We start from the raw sequence: 24,872 nt of genomic DNA, 5'->3' as shown, positions 1-24,872 counted from the left end.
TCTGAGAGCATGGAAGGCTGGTCACATTCTGAATTTGCTTTTCATTAGGCAGTTGGGTGAAGAGAAGAAAATATCAGAGGTGAAAGGTTAGAGGTCAGTGACTCAGTAGATGCAATAGTTCAGTGTATAGGAATCTCCAGACCTGCATCAGAGGACTGGTATTCATCTATGCTGAAAGATATACAAACATATATTCTAGTGGGCGAATGGGACATCTGGAAGAAGCATGCCAAAGAGCCCCTCTATGAACCTCCACAGTAGGCCTACAATAAAATCCTTGACACAGTGTAAGTAGGTCAAAGGTCATGGGAACCACCAGTCAACAACCTCTTCCTCCCACGATTATAAACAACATAGTTGGATTAAATTATCTCAATGTCAGGAAAAGTTGGGATAATCCTAGAATAGCATTTTGCAAAACTGCCCGCAGTCACATGTGAATCTTAGGAATCGACTGCGATGTCCAATAAACGGCCCTTCGATATGTTTGTTTTATTTTGCTACTTTCAGTATAATAAATGGCCTTGGTCAAAAATAATCAGTTCATCCTTGCTTCACATCAAAAGAGATTAAGGAAATACATTTATAATACAAGAAAATCATTATTTAGGAATTTAATTTGAGAAAGTCATTATAATCCTGGAAAACCAGGAAATATTTGCATGATAGCAGCTAAAACAAATAAACAAAAACAGACTTAAAACAGACTTAATGACCTTAAAACCATTAGATTTAAAGTTCAGTGCCGGGAGTCACATGTTACAGTTCACCCAGAGAGCAGTGATATCATCACTCATCTACTTGCAAAAACAACTGACAAGTTTCATTGATTTGCCTTGTGTTTCACAATCACTTAAGCAACAGTATGTTGTCAACACGTTCTAAATCACATTTGTCAAGCATTTCATCATCATAGTGCTGTTGCTGACTTGACCTTGGATGACAGCACTTGTCGGAACCTTCTCTTCAACTCTTGCATGTTCGGGCTCTTTGGCCTGGCAAGGTGTAGTCCACCTTTTCTCTTCTCCCCATTTCCTCCTCCCAGCGCTCGGCTCATCTCCTGACATAAGTGCAGAAAAGCAGCCTGGACGCTCTCATGGTTCTCCCTGGCCGAAGCCTCAAAGTAGGGCCCTCCCAATTCATCAGCCAGCGCCTTACCCTCATGATCCGGGACCTGCCGGGCGCGCAGCAGGTCGCTTTTGTTTCCCACGATGATGACGGGGATGTTGCCGCTGGGATGGATTCGGCGCACGTGTTGGTAGAGAGGCTGGATGGTACGGTAGCTGTTGAGGTCAGTGATGGAGAAGACCAGCACATAACCATCTGCCCAGTAAATGGAGCGGTTGATCTGCTCCTGACAGTAAAGACCCTCTGCATCATCCTGGAATTGAGAAAACTGTTGTTTTTATTCCAATTATATATACATATATATATATATATATATATATATATAGGCCTATTCAAAACAGAAAACATTTCACAATATTACTGTTTTAATGTATGGTTGATCAAATAAATGCAGCCTTGGAGAGCATAAAAGACTTCTTTCAAAAACATAAATTTTTTAACTGTATTTATATACAGTATCATATTGGAAATTAACTGATCATTTTAATGTAAACGAGAATCAGTGTTCAAAACATTATTCATTTATTCAACTGAGCAATTAAAATAACTATAATATTATTATTTTACTGATTGCTGCAATTATAATATGCTTAATATTTTTCACCAATAATGGAACTGACTACCAATGAGTTAGTTGTCATATGACAGCCATAATAAGTAAATTCTCAATCATCATAACACCTATAAATACACTGTGCTTGAGCCAGGATCAGATTCATTCAGTTGAAGAGAGCCCTTTAGTACACATGAGTCAGACTAATGAGCTTATGGCTGAACACACCCTTTTTATCTCCTCTGCACTGCATACTTTGTTTACAGGCCAAATGTTTGAACTAATATTCCCCACAGTTCATCTGAAGCATGCAGGAATCCCATTGGCAATGACTGAGTGATCTAAATGACTGTGATAATACAGCATGGACACACTACTTTTGATGGAGGTTTAGCTTAAAGACGGAAGAAAGCATTGGTATAGTGTGATTTGAAGGTACCTGCAATGAGACACATGGAGTGTCCTGCACTTGTAAAGAAACTTGCTCCCCATCCAAATTAATCTTCCTTGAATACAAGGCTCCTAGAAATGTTGAACAAGAAAGAAAAAAAAATCACCAAGTAAAATGATAAACACGTGTATTTGCTTAAATATTTGCTTAAAGCTCTGAGTAGGCTAGTTAATTACACTTTTCAGCCATTTTAATTCATTTTTAATTAGGCTACTGATGAAGAAAACCATGCTGAAAGTCTGAAAACTTATAAGATCGAGTACAAATTACAGAAATGATTGTGACGAGTAAAATATGATGGCATTTTTATAGTTCAGTATTGGATTTTTAGCTTTATTTCATTATAATGTTTACCTGTGTTGGCTTCATAGTCTCCAATGAATCTCTTAGTAAGAAATCTTACAATCAGAGCTGAAAATAGAAACCAAATGGAAACTTTTGCATCAGCATTACAAGCAAGCATAATGTCACATAGCTCGTGCACAAGTCAGTGTATGTCGCACCCTGGCGTTATAATGGCTAAAATATTATCATCATCATTTTTCAGGATTAGAAATACGCATAGCCTACCATTCAGACTTTATTAATGACTTTAAACAGAATGAATGCATTAACATTAAATCAACGAGTCATATTAGAATGAGTTCCTATGACATAAAAATATGATATGCATGATGGAATAAATAACAAAATAAAAAAATCTTAAAAGCCACATAATTTGGTACATTTACCTGTTTTTCCAACATTGCTTGCCCCAAGAACAACTATTTTGACGTTTTTGTTAGGCACGCAGTCTATTACAGGGTACTCCGGTATAGGAACTAGCAAAAAGTTGCTAGAGCCACTGCTCATTGTTCTTGGCTGCTCGATAAGAAGACGCATTTAGAAAGCTGTATTAGGCTGTTTAGAAATGCATCTCTTTTCTTCCGCTTTTTCACGCTACACGAGCCCGTTCCACACGTTAGCTGTCCTCCTCATAACGCAAGAAGTCCTCCGTTACCTCGGCAGACAGAGGTCTTGATCGACCGCTTTAAATAAGTGCAGACATCCAGTGCACCCCAAACGCTGGCTCTGCTTCTGCACGACATGAATGTTAATTCTGCATAACGGCCCTCTAATGAAGTAACCAATAAAGTCTAATGAAGTAGGCTAAATTTGTACAGTTCACATCCCGAAGCTCCTGATCGCCAGATCTCTTCACAGACCTCAACTGAGCTTTCAGCCAAAAAAAAAAAAAAAAAAAAAAGAAAAGAAAAGAAAAAAAGAAGAAGAAAGCCGAGGAGGGGCGTGAATAAACCAGAGTGTGACTCACTCAAACTAATTTTTAAGATCAATGGGATAGGATACAATGTGTGAATTAAATGTAGCCTATAAGAATAAAAGTAAATTGCGACTTTTTATCTTGCAGTTCTGATTTTTCTCTCTCTCGCAATTGCGTGTTATAGTCAGAATGTAAAGTCAGACTTGTGAGATAAATTCGCAATTCTGAGAAAAAGTGTCAGTCAGAATATGTGGGGGAAAAAAGTCAGAATTGAGATTTAAAAAAAAAAAATGTCTTTTAAATCTTTTAAATTGTTTTATTCGAATAAAATATAGAAGATGTCTTTAAGATGTAATGATTTAGAATGTATGTTAAACTGACATCTTAAAGATGTCTTCAAGATGTTAGTAAACAGCAGATGCTTTCCAGATGAAGTGATCTTTAAGAGACATCTTGCAGACGTAGGCTACTTGTGCTATCTGGGTCAGTTGCGGAAACAAGCCTCAATAGATAGGCTATGCTTATTATTATTATTATGTTCTATACTTTAAAAGAATTTGCGAATTATTTGCGACTTTTTTAGTTATTTGAATGCCTTTTTTCGAAACACATAATCGGAAAAGCTATGCTAACAGAAAATGGTGGAGCAGTTGTTTCCATGGTAGCCTACCTCCTCAATTGTCCAAGCTTATTTAAGCCTTTTTAATTGAAACGTTGTCGTTGTGAAGCATACGTTAAAGGTCCATGCACACCAACAACATTAACTACAAAATGTTTTAATAACCTAATCGTTCTGATTTAATAAGATTTTGGAAATCCACACCACAGTTATAATGATGACGATGCGGAACGATATCGTAAAAACAAAGAACGATTTTCTGCATCAATCAATAACCCTTAAATGCATTAAAGTGACAATGGCTCTACAATCTAGCTACTTAGGCTTACAATGCTTTTAGGAAACGCAGCCCAGTTAGTCATGTCATAAAAAAATATTTGTGTAGTTTTAATTATTAATAATTACATTTAATTAATTAAGTAAAATATATTAGGTGGACTGAACACAATTAAATTAAGTTGTGACAAAATGAATGTTAAATTGTGTTACTTTAGCTCGTTTTAATTAATTAAATTGAACAATAGGCAAAAAATCATTTTTTAGTGTATGTTTGTTTTATAATGTAAATTGTAATTTTCTCTTTGATGCAACATAATGTGTATAAAACCCCAAATCACAATTTCTCATTGCAGCAAAATTCACCAATTAGCAAGCAGCAGCCAAACATAAACCTTTACTTCTTCTTTGTTCAACTATACTGCCCTCTGTGTGGTGCAGTTGTTGTGTGCATGTGTCAAATGTGTCCATCCTTTTTTTTCATGAATTTTTTTTTTGTTGTTGCCATTTTGTGCTTATTAAACAGATAGGCTAGCTAGTGACATGAAAGCATTGGGTAGAGAGAGGGGAATGGGAATTGAAAAGGACCCCGAGTTGGATTCGAACCCAGGTCGGCCCACTTCAGTGCACTAACCACCAGGCCATCAGCGCCGACGAATGTGTCCACCCTGAGCTTTATAGAGTGGTGCAGGTATGACGTCACTTTGTAGGCCAACCGGCAGTCAGCATCACACTGGTTCCCTCTACAAAAACCCAATAGGATTTTCCCACTGGCTTTTGGATTATCTCTAAAAACAAGCTCTGTGATACAACAAAAGTTTATGATACTTGCACATTTTGACCATAAAGATAATTATCACATTAACACAACTTTTAAGTATTTTGAAGCCTAAATGCAGTCGCCAGAACTAAAAAGCTAAAGGTAGGCTAAACGAACTACACCACGGTCGCTCGACTACAACGTCACAATCACTAAGCTACTGACAAATCTTTCAGTTTTTATCTAAAAACATTTTCCCAGAACTTTTGAGTTAGAACAGTTTGTAAGAGCACAATGAGCATAATGAGGCTGTAAAAGCGGACTGAGCATCCCTTTTTGCTGTGATGACCACCTCTAGTGCCACTTGTTAGCAACCGCCCTTTTCAAGACACTTGACAGCTTAAAAAATCACAAGTGGGGTAAAACTGATGTATTTTATGTCGTAGAATAAAACATGAAAGTGTCTTTAGCTTGTGTTCACCACAAACCTTATTTCAGCCATTTAAAACAAAAACCTATTCAAAAAACCCATTGACTTGGGGACGATGGAACCGGAAGCGCTAAAATGCTAGCTCGCTTCTACGTTTTGGCCTACAAAGTGATGTCAAACCTGCACCACTATACTGGAAATTGTATATTGAGTCAACGTAAGTAAAGACAGCATTCCCTTGTTTAATGTTACATAAACCTGATTGAATTAGAACAACAGAATTAGAATTTATAGGTAGAATCAGGTTGAAATACCTCCTTAAAACGGACCTCCTCCTTTGCACGTTCACTTTTTACAGTGCACTAAAACGATCATGAAATATTATTATATAGGATGGCTACTGTTCCTTTGCATCCTCTTTTTGTCATGGCACAATGGACCAAGCAAAGCATTAAACCCACACATTTTATTTAAACAAGAGGTTTATATTGCAAATCACAGTAGAAAACAACTGTGCACCAGAGTTCATTTTTGCAGTCAATTACTGCAAGTTTGTGTGTGTGTGTGTGTGTGTGCGTGCGCGCGTGTGTCAGTGTGTGTGTATGTGGTCCAGGAAATCACTACATCATGGGGACAAATGTTCCCACAAAGATGGCAATATCTGAAATACTTGTCCTTGTGGAGACATGTTTTGGTCCCCTTAAGGGGAAAACAGCTTTTAAATCATAGCCTACTAGTGATGTTTTTTTGAAAATGTAAAAATGCAGAAAGTTTTCTGTGATGGGTAGGTTTAGGGTTAGTGTAAGCGGAGGGGATAGAATACAGTCTGTAAAAATCATTATGTCTATGGAAAGTCCCCAAACATGTAGGCCTATGTGTGTGTGTGTGTGTGTGTGTGTGTGTGTGTGTGTGTTTATGTGCGCGTGCGCGCCAAGTGTGACCCAGGTCGTCTTTTCTTATCCCTGTCCAGGCTCCTGCTGATATACATCGGTCAAAAGAATAGACTGTAAATAAATAAATAAATAAATAAATAAATAGGTCAAAAGCCACATAGGGCGTCCAGGGTTTGTATGACTCTGCGGTAGTTAGAGGATCAGTTGAGAAACCAGAGGAGAAGGGCGGACGAATCATAGCCATATGAACAAGAGGTCATGGGCAAGCTAAGTCATGATGAGGCTACATGACAGGAAGGTTACCAAGCAACGTCAGCATTACTTAGCTAAATAGGCTAATATTCATAATATATGAATATTAATTAACGTATATAATTAAGCCTTCGCCATAGTGTGTGAAATCATCAAAAGAATGCAACGCGGGGCCATTCCTTACTAGTCTGCGTTTCCATTGAAACGGTTCACTATGCTTTTCTTAGGTTAAAAAAAATATTTAGGCTATTAAATTATAGCCTATCCTTATTTAAAATATAACTTATTCTAAATTCAATAGCATGCATGGGAATTAAAAACAAAAATGTTTGTTTTACAAACAAGGTAAAATAGATCTAATCAATTTTACCCATCAACCCTATAGCCTGATGTCCCACAATTTTCGTTCACACACGTCGATATATTAATAGGCCTATTCATTTATTGTTCGCAAGATTTAACAGGCATGGAAAAAATCATGACGAATTAACATGTGTTTTAATATATTTTTGTAATTTTACTTTTCTCTATATCCACAAATGCAAAAATAGCCTATGTAACACCTTCACAGTATTAGCATAAACGAAATATTATAGGCTTAGATACAGTCTAAAAATATGTAAAGTCATTTTTTTTTTAAATGGAACGCCTAATTGACGTTTAGATTGTTGTTTGCATATCCTTTTTTTCTTTACCATTCTGTGCTTTGTAAATGCTATGCTTTCTTTTTCCGCGTGAGATTTTTTTAAAAATTATTTTCTGAATACGCACAATTCCCCAGTATTTAGTTTTCAAATAAAGTTAATGTGAACAGAGGTCGTCGCCATAGTATGTGTTGTAATAGTAATGTTGTGTAGTGCGCAGCTGCTCCACTGCGCGCGGCAGCTAGGCGACACTCCCTCATTCCGCTACGAGCTGCTGGACCGACTGAAGGATTCACCGGAACTTCAGCCTGTGCGGCTGTCACACTTTTAAATAGGGGTTCGGTCCAATATGGCGGCTTACGGATGGAAATACTGATGACAGTCCGAAAGATCGCCTCGATTTGTACGATGGTGAGTTTTTCCTCGCATAAGTGAGTGTTGTCCCGTCCACTGCGTCTAACCTGTGTTTGGATTAGCCTGCTAACAGGGCTAGCTCAACAGCTAACAGATAAACAACCGTGTCATGACATGGCAGCACAGTCACAAAAAGTTTGCACACCTCTCTTTCTGTGGTTATAGCCGCAGTAGAAGTTTGGAGATGTCGTTAAACGGACTTTTAAGCTTTTTTTGTCCGATAATTTGATATTCTGCTCAAGAGTTATATGTGTAGCCTAGCGTATTAGCGAGCGATAATGTCCATGTTTCATTTGACGGGCGGCTCAACTTTATTTACCATCAGATAATATCAGTCATGTGGACGCTTTCTATATGTGTACAAGCGTTTTGTAAAGAGGTGAGGTCATTCATGTGACTACAGTTCCTGCTGTTGCTGCTGCTCCTGTTGTTGTGTTGTAACATTATCTGAAGGACACAACTGAAAGCTGATTCAGTGAACTCAGTGTCTTTGTAGTAGTGCTGAAAGGGTTTTCTTAAACTGTTACACGAGAAAGTGAGTATACAGACAGTAACTTACAACGAATATTAAAATTTAGGATTTGCAATGCTGTGTAAAGTTACACAATACTGTTATAAATTAAAATGTTATTTATGTGGGAGGCTATCTACTGGGGGTTCTGTTATAAGAACAGATTAGTCCATATAAATCAATAAATGCTTTAAATAGCAGATATTTATGTGGCAACTTCCTTATTTTACAGCAGTTGCTGATAATCAGTTATTGAGATAAGACACATAGATTTGCTTCTTGTTGATTTAGCTTAGCCACCTCTGGGTGCCAGTATGTATGAGTCCTGTAAAAACTGCTGTACATAAATTTAGTACATAATATTTGGCTTAGGATCAAGGTAAGCATACAACTACATATGTAGTTGTCTTTTCATAAAGATTACCGTTGATAAAGTCGTTATGAATCAGATCCTCCCAGAAACGGCATACATTTTAAAATGCATTTAAAAGCATTTTTTAATTAATAAATGATTAATAATATATCAAAATAATCAAACTAAAATGCTAGAAAAGACACAAAATCAAGATGTAAACATCCCCCCCCTGCATAAATGGCCCATACTCTATACTCCCAGTTTCTGTTAATAAAAAAGTTTGATAACAAGAGGCTTTAACAGCAGAAATATCTCAGACTATATGGAGGGAAGGGCGTCTTTGAATAACAAGTTGAACAATGGGGGTCTTCGAGTCAAAAAGGTTGAGAACCACTGATCTAGGCCTTATAACATCTGAGAACTCATTCATTACACCTCAGATACTGGCAGCACTTAAAGCTCTGCCTTGAAGTTCTCCCCTGGTGAGACAGAGTGGGTTCACTTGCCCAGAAAGTGCATCCTGTTCATGCCAAGCCTGCATCACACTCCACAAACAGGATGTTCCTGTTAGTCCCGAATAGGTGCAGGGTGTTCCTGGTCACTTTTATTATTGAGACCCCATGAGCAAATTACCAAGATAACCATTGTGGCTTTTCTCGGTAGGGCGCCAATGCCTCTGCTTTGGAAAAGGAGATTGGACCGGAACAGTTCCCTGTTAATGAACACTACTTTGGACTGGTAAATGTAAGTTTACATGGTTGTCTTTGTCAGTGAGTGTTGCTATAAATAGAAGATGACTTTGCCATATTACTTTTACATTGTGAAGCACTTTGGATGTTTTTGTGTAATGTGCTTGTGCCATTCCTTAATGGCAGATTTGGCAAGCGTGTATTAAAGGCAGGAAAATAAAATAATAAAACCGCTCTATATATCCAACTCAAGTCACATTTATTGATTGATTGTTTTGAAGCAGCTTTACGATAAAAAAACAGGAAAATAATTCGTAATGTTGTAAAATGTATCAATTGCGAAACAAATTCGATTTAAGTTGTAAAGCAGTTCTACAGAAGATAATAGTGTTTTTATTCAGCTCAGTTTAGTTCAATGTTATTTCAATTCAGTTCAAGAACCATGTCAATGTTCCAATGTTAGTGTCATTATCCAGCTCGGTTCAGTTCAAATTTTGTTCCAGCACTGGTTTGCATTAATTCTCAGAGGAGATTTAACAATTCTATGTGCATGTATGTCATCACATGTCCTTCATCACTCTTTGATTTGTTCTTTGTCCAATCACAATCTGGTCGCTCAGTTTGGCAACACCTGCTACTGTAACTCAGTGCTGCAGGCACTGTACTTCTGCCGGCCCTTCCGGGAGAAAGTGCTGGCCTATAAGATCCAGCCGCGGCGTAAAGAGAACCTGCTCACCTGCCTGGCTGACCTGTTCAACAGCATTGCAACTCAGAAGAAGAAAGTGGGAGTCATTCCACCAAAGAAGTTCATCTCCAGACTGAGGAAGGAAAACGGTGAGAGAAAATCATGGGTCCTACAGTACGGGATTTGACTGACTGTCAAGAGAGGGCTTGTTGATGTGGGATAGTGGTGAATGTTATTCAGATGCCCGGAGATCTGTGAAATGATATGGAAAGATGTTGCTATACAGATAATATGCATGGTGCGATAGTTTGTAAACGTTTTGAATGTAGACATAGATACCAAGATCCAAGATGTTGTCTAGATACACTACCATGGGGTCAGTAAGATTTTAAAAAAAAGAAAAGAATGAATGCTAAGATTAAGCTATACACCTGATTAGCTATGCAGGAAACACTGTGTATGTATTGAAATGCGCTGCTATTAAATGATTGAATCACTGTTTATATATTAGACTCGCAGCTACTTAATGTTATCAACACTTCCTTCTACTCTCCCTACAGAGCTGTTTGATAACTACATGCAGCAAGATGCACACGAATTCCTCAACTACTTGCTCAACACCATTGCAGACCTGCTACAGGAGGAGAAGAGCCAGGAGAGACAGCAGAATGGAAAGGTAGTACAGAATGGTGGGAGTGGAGGAGGTGGAAGCAGCAGCAGCACAGGAGAGGGAGAAGCGGAGGAAAAGATCCAGCCGACCTGGGTGCACGAGATCTTCCAAGGCACACTGACCAATGAGACACGGTGCCTGAACTGTGAAGCGGTGAGTCAGAGGAGGTGGAGTGAGTCATAAACACCCTAAAGTGAGTTATTGTGACCATGTTATTGGCTCTTTGGCTTTGACTAATCAGGATCTGGGAAATTGTATGGATGTGACGGGAGAACAGTTTTCAACAGTGTGTTACGGCAAAAAAAAAAGAAGTCTGTTAAATGTTTCGATTGTGGAATACGTAGAAGAGACGTCAAAATAGTCACTGCATAGTCTTTAGTGTATTATTAATAATCTGATTATTATTAAAGCTACAGTTAAGAGCAGTAAGTGATTCCCTCTTTTCTTTTATTGTTTAATTAACAATAATGACACAGCCAGCAACAGGTTTATTATATTAAGACCCAATGCATGGATCTAATATAATGTTACACATCAGATTTTTTCCCCCAACGTTCACAACATTTACGTTCACTTAAGACATAACCCACTATGTTTATGTGAATACTCGTCAAGACAGATATTCTATGTGCATCTTACCGTTCAAAAAAGAGCAATAAGGTGCTAAAGAGAACTAAAAATGGGATTGCATGCTGTTTGAGTCTTTCTATGCGTGCGCTTCTGGTGTGTGGCAGTTTAGAGATCTTTTCCTTGGCTTATTGCACTTAATAACTCTGTTTAACATCAAGCATGTCCCGCACTTTATTTCCTTATTCATGCATGGTCTTTTTGACATGCTCAACTTTTTTTATTAATATAGTCTATAATAAGAGTACTCTTATTATAGGGCTGGTCCGAATACCATTTTTTGAGCTTCGAAGCTTCGGTAGTAATGAACATCGAATATTCGAAGCTTCGGAGAGAGGGTGCTGAACATATTCTTCTCTCTAATAAAGGCAGTATTCTCTATGTGTCTGTCTGTTCGTTTGCATTTTGATTATTTCGAGAACCGTTCATCCAGTCGACTTCACAAGGGAGTGCAGTGTCGCATTTGGTGTAATATAGATAGACACGCGAGACGCGACACGTTCATAATGAATAAACTTTTAATAAACTACAGAACAACGCGAGCGGGAAGCGGCGCGCCTCACGCGGGCAGGGCTTATATACTCCGAGAACGGACACTGCACTAGTGATATTAAACACATCTTCCCCATGAACAACACAAAGTAAATACACTCGCACGTAACACACACACACAGGTCTGTTAACTTAAGCAATACTTTTAATAAGGTAGTCTAATATTTTTCTGACTAACAAATTACTGACACAGTAAAGGGTAGATTTAAATAAAGAAAAACGAAATTTAAATAAAGAAAAACGAAATATAAATAAATAAAAAACGAAATTTAAAGAAAGAAAAACGAAATTAAGTTAAATTAAAAACGAGATTAATTTAGATTGATAATAACGGGTAAAAAGCTTAATACATTTTGTATCTATTATTCTATTTTCCACAATGTCAAAGCAACGCAGCTTAACCCAAAATACAAGCTCAGGCATGCACTTCTGTCCATACAAACTCCGCTGTTCTGCGCTCTAGCCAGAGAACACTCCCGTTGCAGGAACACTTTAGTAGGCCAAGAAGAAGCAAATATATTTATTAAGTATAACGAGGTTGGGTTCCCTCAACTGTCCATCCTATTAAAAATGGCTAGGCTATATAAGATAATTGTAAAAAAGAGTATTGTATTTCGTCAGATTTTATAGTGTTGAACATATTCAAGCTCGGATGACAACCGTTTCGAGGGGGATGCCAGGTGTGAAAACAAAACAACAACGAATATTCGAATGTCATATTTTCAAATCGAATACCAACCCACCGAACGAATATTCGGGTCCAGCCCTATCTTATTATAGACTATATTAATAAAAAAAAGTTGAGTATGTCAAAAAGACCATGCATGAATAAGGAAATAAAGTGCGGGACATGCTTGATGATTTTAAATAAAACAGAACATTAAAATGTATGATGGGCCTATTTAATTACATTTTTTAAAATAGATTATTTTTGTTTTTATGCATCAATGCTGAATCGTTCACATCAGCATCGCGATGCCTCTAATGATTGATGATGATTTTTCTGATTAAAAATTGTGATTGCAATTTTAAAAAAGCTAGATTGTAAGGCTGCACAATTTGTCCCCAAATTGTGTGATTTTTATATATTAATATGACTATAAATTATTATTACTATTATTATAATTATAAAATTAAATAATAAATAGAATATTAAACAATACAAATTATTACTGTTGTAATTTTGCAGTACATCTGTAAAATTACACTTATACTTATGGCAGTCTTTCAAATGTTAAACCGTCAAGCTCTTATTTTAGCGGAAAACTGCGGGGACCTGAAAACTGCTGGTTTAAAAAACTTAAGATCTAGTAGACTTGTAAGGTGTCTAGTTTTTCATTTGATGATTCATTTGCTGAGCTGATGCGGTTTCCACGGCATGCTACTATTGATAGTCCTTGTGATATTACATCATTAAAGTGTGTATACTCAATGATGTAATATCACACAGAGGCTGACTAAAAGGGTTTAGGGTGGCATTTGGGACAGGGCTTAGCTGTATTTGAGAACAAGATGTAATATGTAAAGCCCCCTTAGAAACACATCAGTCTAATTATCCAGGACTTCCACAACCAACTAGTTATTCAGACAAGCCACTAACTAGCTGATTTTAAAGTATGCAGTCTTGCACATCCCAGTTGAGATATGAAATCTATGTGTGTGCTGAAAATCCAGCTGCAACAACAAGACAACAGAAGTACAAATTAAAACAAGTACATTTATATTGTATGATGGGTAATCCTGTTCTCTAATGCTCCAGGTGAGCAGTAAAGACGAAGACTTCCTAGACCTCTCAGTGGACGTGGAGCAGAATACCTCCATCACACACTGTCTTAGGTAAAGCTACAAACCTCAAACGTCACGGACCAGTTGGTGCAAGTTCTTTGTTAAATGTTCATGAATGTGGAAGAATAACTTGTTGTCTCTGCGTTGACAGGGGTTTCAGCAACACAGAGACCTTATGTAGTGAATACAAGTACTACTGTGAGCAATGCAGAAGTAAACAGGAGGCTCAGAAAAGGTTTGTAATTGCAATAGACTAGCATGGCTGAAATCACTCTTGTCCCTGAGATGCATTTGCTGTGATATTCACATCAACCAATGTAAGCCTGATGCTATGAACCACCCCTGTCTATTCAGTATTTTCTTCCTCCCTGAATGTATCTTTTATCAGCATTAATTTAGGGCCAGATTTACTAAACAGGGCAAATTAGAGTGAGAGCGCAATTCCAAAAAAGCTCCAATAGGAGTGGAGAGTTCTGCGCGTGATCTACTAACGACACGCAAATTAAAGACTGATGCAGTCGGATCATTTCCATAGTGACCAAAGCAATCTACCAAGAGCTGCACAAAATAGTGTCTGATTTAAGATTTTTTGTGCGTTAAATAATTGAGCAAATACCAGAAAATTGACTAGCGCAAACCTTAGTAAATCATCTTGCATGATTCATTTAAATACTCTCCTCCCATAAATTTTGCATCTGAAAGGGAAACTCCTACAAATGCATTGCAATAAGGTCAGCCGCAAAAATAACCCTGTCCACGCCTTTTCAGTGCTGATTCTCTCCTTTTCCTTACAGGATGCGGGTGAAGAAATTACCCATGATCCTTGCCCTGCACTTAAAGCGCTTTAAGTATATGGACCAGCTTCATCGCTATACCAAGCTCTCCTATCGTGTAGTCTTCCCTCTGGAGCTGAGGCTCTTTAACACTTCTGGTGATGCTACCAACCCCGAACGATTGTACGACCTGGTGGCTGTAGTGGTGCACTGTGGGAGGTAGGTTTGGGATGTCACAGTCAATTTAACCAGTCACTCAGTACGTTTACATGAACAACAATATTCCGGCATTAAGCCGATTAAGACAATGCTCTGATAAAGAAACTACCATGTAAACAGGGATTTCTGATTACCTTAATCTGGATCAAGTCATACTCGAAGTTCTGCATTTTGCGACAGGACACACACGGCAGTGGTCAACCATTTGACAGCTAACGAGAGCATGGCTTCAGAATTTGTATCCGCCCTCATCTAATTTGCATGTATAGCATGTAGTAATTAACTGCACTTGAAGCTTTCGGAAAATTAAAAATGAAACACCCAAAACTGTATATGGTACCATAGCGAAGACGTTGAAAATTGAAATTCTGGAAGAAACGTCAGACAGCATGGCATGGGATCGTAATCACGCATGCCATTAATCAATCTATGTTCTATAACATGTAAACCGGGAACATGAAAGCAAGATTCTAAAAGCAACGAATATTATTGTTACTGGTTCATCATTGTGTCAGTGTTTTATTCGCTGACTTTAGCTTCTTTGCACGAAGAACAACATAGTGACGAAACGCATCCGTCCGTTTAGGGCTCCTGTAGAAACATGTCGGCGCATTTCAGTTTTAAGGGGACCCGTGATGTATGTAGATAGAAATGGCTCATTCTAATGTAATAAAAACATAACTGTTCTATACAGAAAATATGCTTTGCAAAATAATTTGGATTCTAAAATTGTTAGAAAATCAAAGCAATATGTCTAACCAAGTTGTGTTCCAAATTTAAGTTGATATTACAGAAAAGTAGCTACTTCTGTTGCATCATGACTTTGGCTCACTTACTAAACAGAAAAATTCTGGTCTTTCACTTAACCGGTAACTGTCTCCCCCCTTTTTGAGCATAGATCTGGACTTAAATGGTTGTGACTCATGAAAGCTTAAATACAGATGTACGGTTGGCCTGTTTTTAAAGAAGAGACTCAGCAGATTATCGCAGAAGTGAAAGTTCAAGGGATAGTTCACCCAAAAATGAAAATTCTGTCATTTACTCACCCTCAAGTTCTTCCAAATCTGTATAAATTTCTTTCTTCTGCTGAAAACAAAAGAAGATATTTTAGTCAAACAGTTGATGGGCCCCATTGTCTTCCGCATTATGAAGAAAAACAAAATACTATGGAAGTCAATAGGGCCCATTATTATTTGATTAACCATATTCTTCAAAATATCCTCTTTTTTGGTCATGAAAAGAAATAAATTCATACAGGTTTAGAAGAACTGGAAGAATGACAGAATTAAAATTTTTGGGTGAACTATACATTTATGTTTGAGTTTACTGTAAAGCAAATGTACTGAACTAAAAAAAATGTTATTCTATACAGAAAATATGTTTTACAAAATAATTTGGATTCTAAAATTGCTTGAAAATCAAAGCAATTTGTCTAACCAAGTTGTGTTCCAGATTTAAGTTGATATCACAGAAATGTATAGCCTGGAAATCCAGACCTAAATCTGAAAGATTAATGGTCTGGCGTCGACTAATGAAAATCGGCCAGCTCGAGGGGCGGCACCAAGCATGCATTTGAAAATGTCACTGCACGCAATTGGATAACACTACGACCAATCACAACAATAAACCCCATACGCTTAGCTACCAGCGGAGCTAACTGGTAGATTAGACTCTTGCCGTATCCGGTCGGCAAAACAGCAAAAACGCCCTTCTTGCAAAGGAACGATTCGAGTGGCGTCTTCTTTTCCTGTTTTAAATAAAAAGCCAAGTCTAACTCGTTCATTGTAGCGGCCAAAGCCGTTTCAAACAACTGGTGTTCATCCATAGCCATCTTGCAATGTTCATTAATGACTTCGACGTCACAGCGCTGTCGTCATCTGTTTAGCTCGCCTCTGGCCCGCCTATATCAGATAACCCGATGTGATTGGTGCAGCTCGGATACAAGGGCATATTTAATGAGCATCATTACTCTATGCCAGAGTAAACTCGCTGAGCAAATTCAACTTGTGCTCTCGTGAGAACTCTGGTTTTCCAGGGTAAGAAATATAGGCATTGAACTAAAAGGTTTTTAAGCATCTTTTCCATGGTAATGCAATGTCAATAAAAAAGGCAATAAAAAAGTGTCCGTACCGGAACACTGACCGTTAACAGGCTAAAATTTTTAAATAGTCAAATAGCTTTTTTGCCAAGAGTCATATATATATATTCTTCATTGTTAATCATGTCTTTTTGGTATGCTTTCTTTTTTGTAGCGGGCCAAATCGAGGTCATTATATCACAATAGTGAAGAGTCACGGCTTCTGGCTTCTGTTTGATGATGACATTGTAGAGGTAAGTCGTGTATAATTGTTGCTCTAGTTAAATTAATAATGTAATAATCTGGGTTAACTAATATGTAACATACTGTTAAGTATCCAGATAAAATAATTTTGACTTTTTCCTTATTTTTGCTCAAAATAAAAACATTGTACACATGCATTATTTTACTGAATAATACAGTTGCCCCATAGACTTCCAATGTATGTGCACATTTATTCTTTGTTTTCTGAGAGGTGAAATAATTTTGATAGATCTTAAGTTGCATTTACCCTAGAACAATCCTTTTGTTTCATTGTTTAAGAAGAGAACAAAGAAAGTAGAAGTATCTATAAAAAAAATAAAAAAACACCCAAGACCTTGACGCATTAGTTTCAGTTCAGCAAACTTGATTGTTTCTTCTTCCAACTGTCATTGCAGTAAGTTCGTTTCCACATTTAGATTGTGGTATCTTGCGATAATTGTATGATTGCAGCTCGAGGTATCTGGATGTCTAGCGCTGCACAGTAGCACATCTATTACCCTCCCTGTCAGGTGATGTGCAGCTGCTGTTTATGCCTCACCAAGTGCTTGTCTGGAGTTGTCCTCACATTGACCCAAATACTTTGGAGTTCTCTGAATGATGGAAACTCTTGCATTAATGAGACCGAGACTCTTTCATTCATTTGGCAAGTTTCACTTGATGCGTAAAACATTTTACTAATCTTGATATGGAATGGAATTTTTTGTCTTTTTGTTAAGAAGAGCAATTTTTGTTGAAACACAGAGCCAATACCATATTTTCCATTACGTCCTTGTGACATTACTTATTTAGGTTACTTGTTTAGGTTTGTTCTACACTACTGGCTTAAAATGTAGCTTGACTCAACATTGAGACAGATTTTCCACCACCAGCTTGCACATTTATAGTATAAATCAATTTGGTTTTAAAACACAGATGTGATATCCGCTCTGCTACACGGAAACCCAGACAAATATTTACTCACATGTTGTGAACACAAACTCTCAGGTGCTTCTCAGAACATGAAGTGGTTGTTGTACCATAATATTTTTTTTAGAAAAACCAAGCACACAGTGGTGTTGTAAGTCTCTGGATGTTAAAGGTAGGGTAGGTAGGATTTTTATAAAAAAACTTTTTTTCAAATTTGTTTAAACTGTCTTTATATACCAATACATAATTAAAATGTAAGTGCTCTGAAAAAGAGAGTTTAAAAATCGAGTGACTGTAGACCTTTTAATCTGCAATAAACACAGCTCATTATTTCCATCCGGGACGAAACAATTGATTGGTTTGGGCGACTGTCACTCACTCTCGCAACCATGGCTACCACCACTGTTGCTAGATCTGCCCATATGCGCGCGCACCCGTTTGATTTGAGGGGAGTGCAAGAGAGGCGCGGAACCTACGAAGAGTAAAATTATGGCAGAGAGAAAGAGCATTCAAAATTCAAAGCACCTGCATATGCAGTCAGCGAAGGCAAACAAGGCAAAAACTACTTCCTCGGACCCTGGTTGCCCGCACTCTTGAACGACCTCCTCTGCTTCGCCCTCTACCCCGGACCTGTCCTTGAACCGACGATGCGGTACTTGTCTCCGGAGTGTAACGTTAGTCCTCATCAGAGTCAACAATGTTTTCATCATGTAAACTCTTACATGCAAAACACCGTATATGTTATGACTCTTACACGAAATTCACCTTCATCACAGTTTAACTGATGGTAATGGAAAAACGTGTATCAATGCAACCTGTTTTTAGCTTTGCCTTATAAATATAGCTCGTTACCTATAGCCTAAATATAGCTCGTTACCGAATCAAACAAAATATATTTTAAACTTAACCAGTATCGATATGCTAGCTTGATAGTGAGTACTAAAAGCCATCTTATTTGTTTATATTTCTAGTGATAAAGTTAGGTATTTTATTACATGTGATTCTGACATGTCACTGCATGCACTGCGTTCCTTCCTCTGCATTCGTCTCAGGTAAATAAATGCGTCTTCATGTGTTCATGTGTTTTGGGGGCGTGGCTTTGGAAGGAGCCCAGAAGGGAGGGGGTGGAGTGAATGGAAATAATTAGCTGTGTTTACAACAGTCATGAGAGGTCTACAGACACTCGATTTTTATACTCTCTTTTTCAGAGTACTTATATTTTAATTATGTATTGGTATATAAAGACAGTTTAAACAAATTTGGAATGTTTTTTTTTTAGAAAAATCTAGAAAAACCTTTAAATGGAGGCAGAGTCTGTTTTTTCATTATCCCATGCCATGTCTTCCCAATTGCACATCTGTAATGAGAGATATGAAAGCTTTCTGGAGTGGGACATTTTCAATTAAAACGTGATGCAGATCCTTCAGAAGTCACTTAAAGGTGAATCAGTGTCATTTCGGCACTTCTCTCAGTTTATTTCTTGACCCAGTGTTGTTTTCTTCGACCCTAATGTGATTTTGCAGTTATGTTCTGTGTTATTAGTTGTGCAGGTATCACATGCTTCACCTTTAAAAGGATGTCGTCCCAAACCTGTATGGCTTTCTTTCCTCTGTAAAACACAAAAGATATTTTTAGAATTTTATTGTATAGGCAAAAAATCTTGACAGAAATTGACAGAATATCCATTTTTGTTTGAAATATCCCTTTACTCATGTTGCTCAAATCAATAAAACTTTTGTTCTTTGAAGATGTTTTTAATGAAACCTGCGAGATTTCTGTCCCACTTCAAAAAGTTTATAAAGTGTATGTAAACGTAATCCATACATGAATCAAGCAGGTTAATTACAGTCTGAAGAGACCCAATCACTTTATATGATGAACAGATTTAATTGAGCTTTTATTAACATCGTACATACATGGAGCACATCAAATATGGTAAACATAAGCTCGAACAAGCTTGCTTCACACGCAAGAACCAAAGAGGTTTGTTCTCATGCATTAAGCAAGCACTTTTGAGCTTCCTATTTACCAAGCACATTTACTCTTCTGTAAGAACCAATGAGGTTTGTTTTCATGCGTCAAGCAGGTTTTTAAAGGGATACTCCACTTTTTTTGGAAATAGGCTCATTTTACAACTCCCCCAGAGTTAAACAGTTGAGTTTTACTGTTTTCGAATCCATTCAGCCGATCTCCGGGTCTGGCGGTACCACTTTTAGCATAGCTTAGCATAGATCATTGACTTGGACAGGACCATTAGCATCTCTCTCAAAAAAATGACCAAAGAGTTTCGATATTTTTCCTATTTAAAACTTGACTCTTCTGTACTAAGTACTGTACTTAGTGTACTAAGACCGACGGAAAATGAAAAGTTGCGATTTTCTAGGCTGATATGGCTAGGATCTATACTCTCATTCCTGCGTAATAATCAAGAAACTTTGCTGCCGTACCATGGGTGCAGCAGGCGTAATGATATGACACAGCGAATGAGAGTATAGTTCCTAGCCATATCAGCCTAGAAAATCGCAACTTTTCTTTTTCCGTCGGTCTTAGTACACGATGTAACTACAGAAGAGTCATGTTTTAAATAGGAAAAATATCTGAACTCTTAGGTCATTTTTTTGAGAGAGATGCTAATGGTCTTGTCCGATTCAATGATCTATGCTAAAAGTGGTACCGCCAGACCCGGAGATCGGCTGAATGGATTCGAAAACGGTAAAACTCAACTGTTTAACTCTGGGGGAGTTGTAAAATGAGCCTATTTCCAAAAAAAGTGGAGTATCCCTTTAAAGTCCGCAGTTAGCACACCATATTAAGCATGTTTTCCTTTGTATCCACTAGTAATCCTCTTTTTTTGTCCCCACAGAAAATAGATGCTCAAGCGATTGAGGAATTCTATGGTCTAACATCGGACATCTCCAAAAACTCAGAGTCAGGGTATATACTCTTCTATCAGTCTAGAGACTGAGCCAGCAGGAGTGACTGACGGAATGGAAGGATGTGATTTGTGAGAGACCGGATGAGGCAGATAGTGGGCTTGGGCTTTGTTGACACAGCTTGGCCCTCTGCTCCATCCCCTCTCAGTCAAGTCCCTTTTCATTCAGGCTCATCAGTGGAGCTTTGCACTGGAGCATCAGTCGGGCCCCAGACAGGAGCAGTTGATGCCAGAGTGACCTGGACACAGCACAGTCATCACCAGGCAGAAGTAATCGCCGTCTGGTTCGCTGTCGTCTCACTCGCCTGCTTGGTGTTGCTCGGCACACACAAAAACGCACATATAAACATGTGAAAGAGCATCTTGATGGCCTGAGAATGGACACTGTACAAACTTTTTTTTTCCCACCACACACATTAACAAGTTTCATTTAAGATAATCTGGTTCACTTCTCTGCACATCACATTCATCATCGCTGGGTTACGTGTCATGATCTGTTTTGGCACAAGAAAGCCGCACAACGTTCTTCACCCTCAGATGTTCATCTGCAATATCAAACATGACGCATCATGCTACATCCATGTCAACCAGCTAGTTATAAATGTGTTGTTTGCAGAGCCAGAAACTCATGTTGTCATTAGAGTAGAGCTGCTCAACCTGAATGAAAAACCTAACAGGGCTTAAATTAGCATGAAGGGTTAGTTTTTTTTTTTTTTTTTTATATATATATATTTAAGAACTTCACAGTTGATTTCATGTAGGGCTTATTGTAATGCAGGCCTGCGGATTGATGGGGGCTCTACTCTGTTAAGCAGAGAGGATTGTGGATACCAGAGAAGTGTGTGTATAAAGGATGTAGCTTGGCTTAAGAATGCTCTTTCAGTATTCAGTGAATGTAAAACATTCTGCCAGTTCTTGTGCACTGCAAAGTGAGTGTACAGCTTGATTATGTCATATAGTGCGCACTTAATAGTGCTCTAACTTGAGTTTCGCAGATGGAGGTAGAAATCAGGGCTTTTTATTACTCTGAATATAAGTTGAAGCTCATAAATGCCTATCGCATTGAAACCAAAAGCTGCACACGTTTCCAGTCATGTTTCATTAACACTGTGGCACTGTGAGATTGTCTGAAATGAATGTGGATTGGCCTCATTCAGTTTAGCCATTAAACAGTAGAAATGTTGGATAATTCAAACATAATGACTCTGCACTCCATCATAAAGTCTTCTGATTCATTAGGCCGATTGAATTGGCTGCATCTATTGTGTTTAATCTCAGTAACACTCATCTAGATCTCTGTCGTCTCCTCTGCCCTCTTAATTAATAACATATTAACTGAATATAGACCTAGAAGGGAAGTGAAGTTGAAGTACAGTTTTAGGTCTGTCTGAATGTCAGGTTTAAGTGGCGACTTGGCCTGCGTGGCTCTGTAATAGTTAGATTGGTTAAGGATTGTTTCTTTTTTGTGGATGTTGCTCAGCCTGGAGGATGAGTTGCTTTTCCCAGTTGGCTCACAGTTAGTAAATATTTACAAGACAATTAGTCAAGCTTTATAGGCAAAAATAAGCACACCCAGCAAGATTAGGTATTCGAGCCTACATCTTGTAAGGCGTAAAGTATGTACAAGCGAGGTACCGCAGTAAAATATTCCAGGTTTGCTAAGGTTTCTTGAAAGAGTTTCGAACACACAATTGCCTAGCTTGTTGTCTTGTTGCTAAAGTAGATGGTATAAGAATGAAAAGGTGTTTTCTTTTTCCTTTTTCATTTCAGGTTTCCTATGTAAACTACACTGGTTTTATTTGATTGTTGGTTTGACAAATCTGCTTTAATCTGTGAGGGGTCATAACTGACACTGCTGCTGATTATTATTCCATTCATCCTGTAAAGTCTACTTGGTATCAATGCATGCATGGTATAACAACTCTTAACATTGTTATAAAGCATGTTAAAAGGTCTTTTAAACAAGACAACACAATGTCTGTAAAGAGGTTTAAGCTTCTTGCTTGTCAGTTAACCTACTGGCATTGCGTGTTTTAAGTAGACCGAACTATATGTTAAAATAAACTGACATATGGTGCCATTTCATGTAAATCACACACTCAACACAGGGTATTGTAAGAGTGTTTGTAGATGTCATCATCACATTTGAATGAAGGCTTCTCCAAGCTGAGTTAACTGGATATTTTTTTAATTTTTTTAATTGACTTGTGATCTAGTAGTTACAGGGGAAGGAATGTTTATTTTATTTCTGCTCTTTTATATCATATAAGTTTATTTATGTGTAATTATAAATGTTATATTAACTTTTCTTTGACATTTCCATTTTTATACATTTGCTAATTAGTCCTTTATTTGGACACCAGGACTGTTGTATGTTATGTGGAGAGATGGTTGAAGCAAGCATTGAAGGGTGATGATGTTGGAATTATCAAATTAATGCTGCAAGCTCGAGAAATTGTTACTAGTCATAGAAACCGTTAATGCACTGATCACAGTAACAGCAACCTGATGAGTGTTGGCATTAGCAGACAGACATCAACTACATTAAAACATGAGACAAAACAATCTAATGCTACATCATGCTAGCATTAGTTGTTTCATTCCGCCTCTTCCCATAACATTGTAATAATATGTTTATTCCATACTGGGTTTGAAAAAAGTGCACTTTCGATAAAGCAATGTATATATAAACAAAGTAAACCAGCTGAATAATCTGGTTTTTGAGTGGAGTGGACAGTGTGGATGAAAGATATGGGACTGGATCACCTTGTCCCAAATAAAAACAAACAAAAACACATCAACCACCTCAATGAGGTTCATATGGTTTCTGTTTCTTTTTGATGTCATTAAACTGGGCAACAGCCATGTGACTTCAAGCAATCATAGATTGTGGCATCATCATGTAATCACTTTTAGGTCTTAGTTCAAATAGGACATTTACGTACCTGTATTAAATGTGCCTTAGAAAACATCACTGTGCATCTTAAGACAAAACAATGGCACTGACATATTTTAAGATATGTCAGTGCAAGTTGCTTTCAGTTAAAACAGCTCAACATGCATTTTAGTCTAGGAAACGGGACTGGAGTAAAAGATGAGTTAAAGATGCTCTTTCTAATGTTCCTCAACGCTCCTGTTTAGAGATTGGCATGTAGTGGAAATGCATCTTAAAGGTACATTCAGTAGTTTGATGCTAATTAAAAATGTTTTATAGATTAAGAAATATATTGTGTTTGTGTTAAGAGTCATTTTAATGTTGTACACACATTAAATGAAGACCGCACTCATAATAGTTTTCTATAAAGTGTTTTAATTATGTATGGTGCGGGTCGCCCCATGTTGAAACGACGAAGATATAATCCTCACGCTCATTGGCTGCCGCATCTGTAGATACGCTATTAGCGTAATGTTGTTTGGTGATGCGATATTGACTATGGAACACACTTATTATCGTGCTTGCTTTACAAGCGAAGACAACGGGAGAATCGCTAAATGTACAGATTAAGAAGGAGAAAATGTCTAAAGTCAGGAGACAAAGACCAAAAGACTACCGTAAAGGTGGAAAGGTTTGATGACGGAGAAAATCCTTTTGAATCATGAATTGAATCTTTTTTTTATTGGGCAATAAGGAAATTATTGTGTAGACCTCGCTTTCTAAAACTCGCTAGTATCAGTGCTATTTACATAAAACTCTGAGCTGATCCAAGTCAACACTGCCTTCACGTGCTCTAGGAAAACTCGTTCCTCCGAATCGACTGTTCGCCATTACGACATGTCAAGCATTCAAGTGAAACATAGCATGGAAGTAGTCTAAGCAAAACAAAATAATCATATTGTAAACATTTAACCCAACTAACTACATTCGAATTTAAAATGATGAAAAATGTTAATTTTTATCTCTTATTTATCCATGGTATCCCAACTAAATATGAAGCAAACTGTTAAGTGATAATGACCATACAGGCTTGATTTCCGCTCACTGATTACTGTAGTAATAGTAAAACTGATTACTATTGCCTCACTGATTACTATTACACTAATGTTTCTAGCATGTTATATGTTTGGCAACAGTAGCTTTTCATTTCTTAAACAACCATGTGAGAGACACATATATGGCCATATTCCAGGATGACAATTGTCAAGATT

The 24,872-nt window shown here is 37.6% G+C and overlaps 2 protein-coding genes across 2 annotated transcripts; one reads left to right on the top strand and one right to left on the bottom strand.

The window, feature by feature from the left end:
• Positions 1-472: 472 nt before the first annotated feature.
• On the bottom strand, positions 473-3,351 carry rasl11a (RAS-like, family 11, member A). The gene is made up of 4 exons (XM_084107911.1): positions 2,864-3,351; positions 2,487-2,543; positions 2,121-2,203; positions 473-1,381 (listed from the first exon to the last, which is right to left on the bottom strand). Exons 1-4 carry the CDS (start codon positions 3,012-3,014, stop codon positions 911-913), a joined length of 762 nt encoding a protein of 253 aa, XP_083964037.1. The 5' UTR covers positions 3,015-3,351; the 3' UTR covers positions 473-910.
• Positions 3,352-7,514: 4,163 nt separating this feature from the next.
• Positions 7,515-23,523, top strand: usp12b (ubiquitin specific peptidase 12b). The gene is made up of 9 exons (XM_084109465.1): positions 7,515-7,678; positions 9,211-9,291; positions 9,857-10,070; positions 10,482-10,744; positions 13,530-13,606; positions 13,707-13,790; positions 14,350-14,547; positions 16,800-16,878; positions 20,658-23,523. The coding sequence occupies exons 1-9, from the start codon at positions 7,631-7,633 to the stop codon at positions 20,757-20,759; spliced, it is 1,146 nt and encodes a 381-aa protein (XP_083965591.1). The 5' UTR covers positions 7,515-7,630; the 3' UTR covers positions 20,760-23,523.
• The last annotated feature ends 1,349 nt before the right edge of the window (positions 23,524-24,872 follow it).

This window comes from Abramis brama (assembly GCF_963993115.1).
Source record: "Abramis brama genome assembly, chromosome: 3".
Taxonomy (NCBI): Eukaryota; Metazoa; Chordata; class Actinopteri; order Cypriniformes; family Leuciscidae; genus Abramis; species Abramis brama.
The sequence above is the reverse complement of the archived record's forward strand: the minus strand, read 5'-3'. Positions and strand labels throughout refer to the sequence as shown.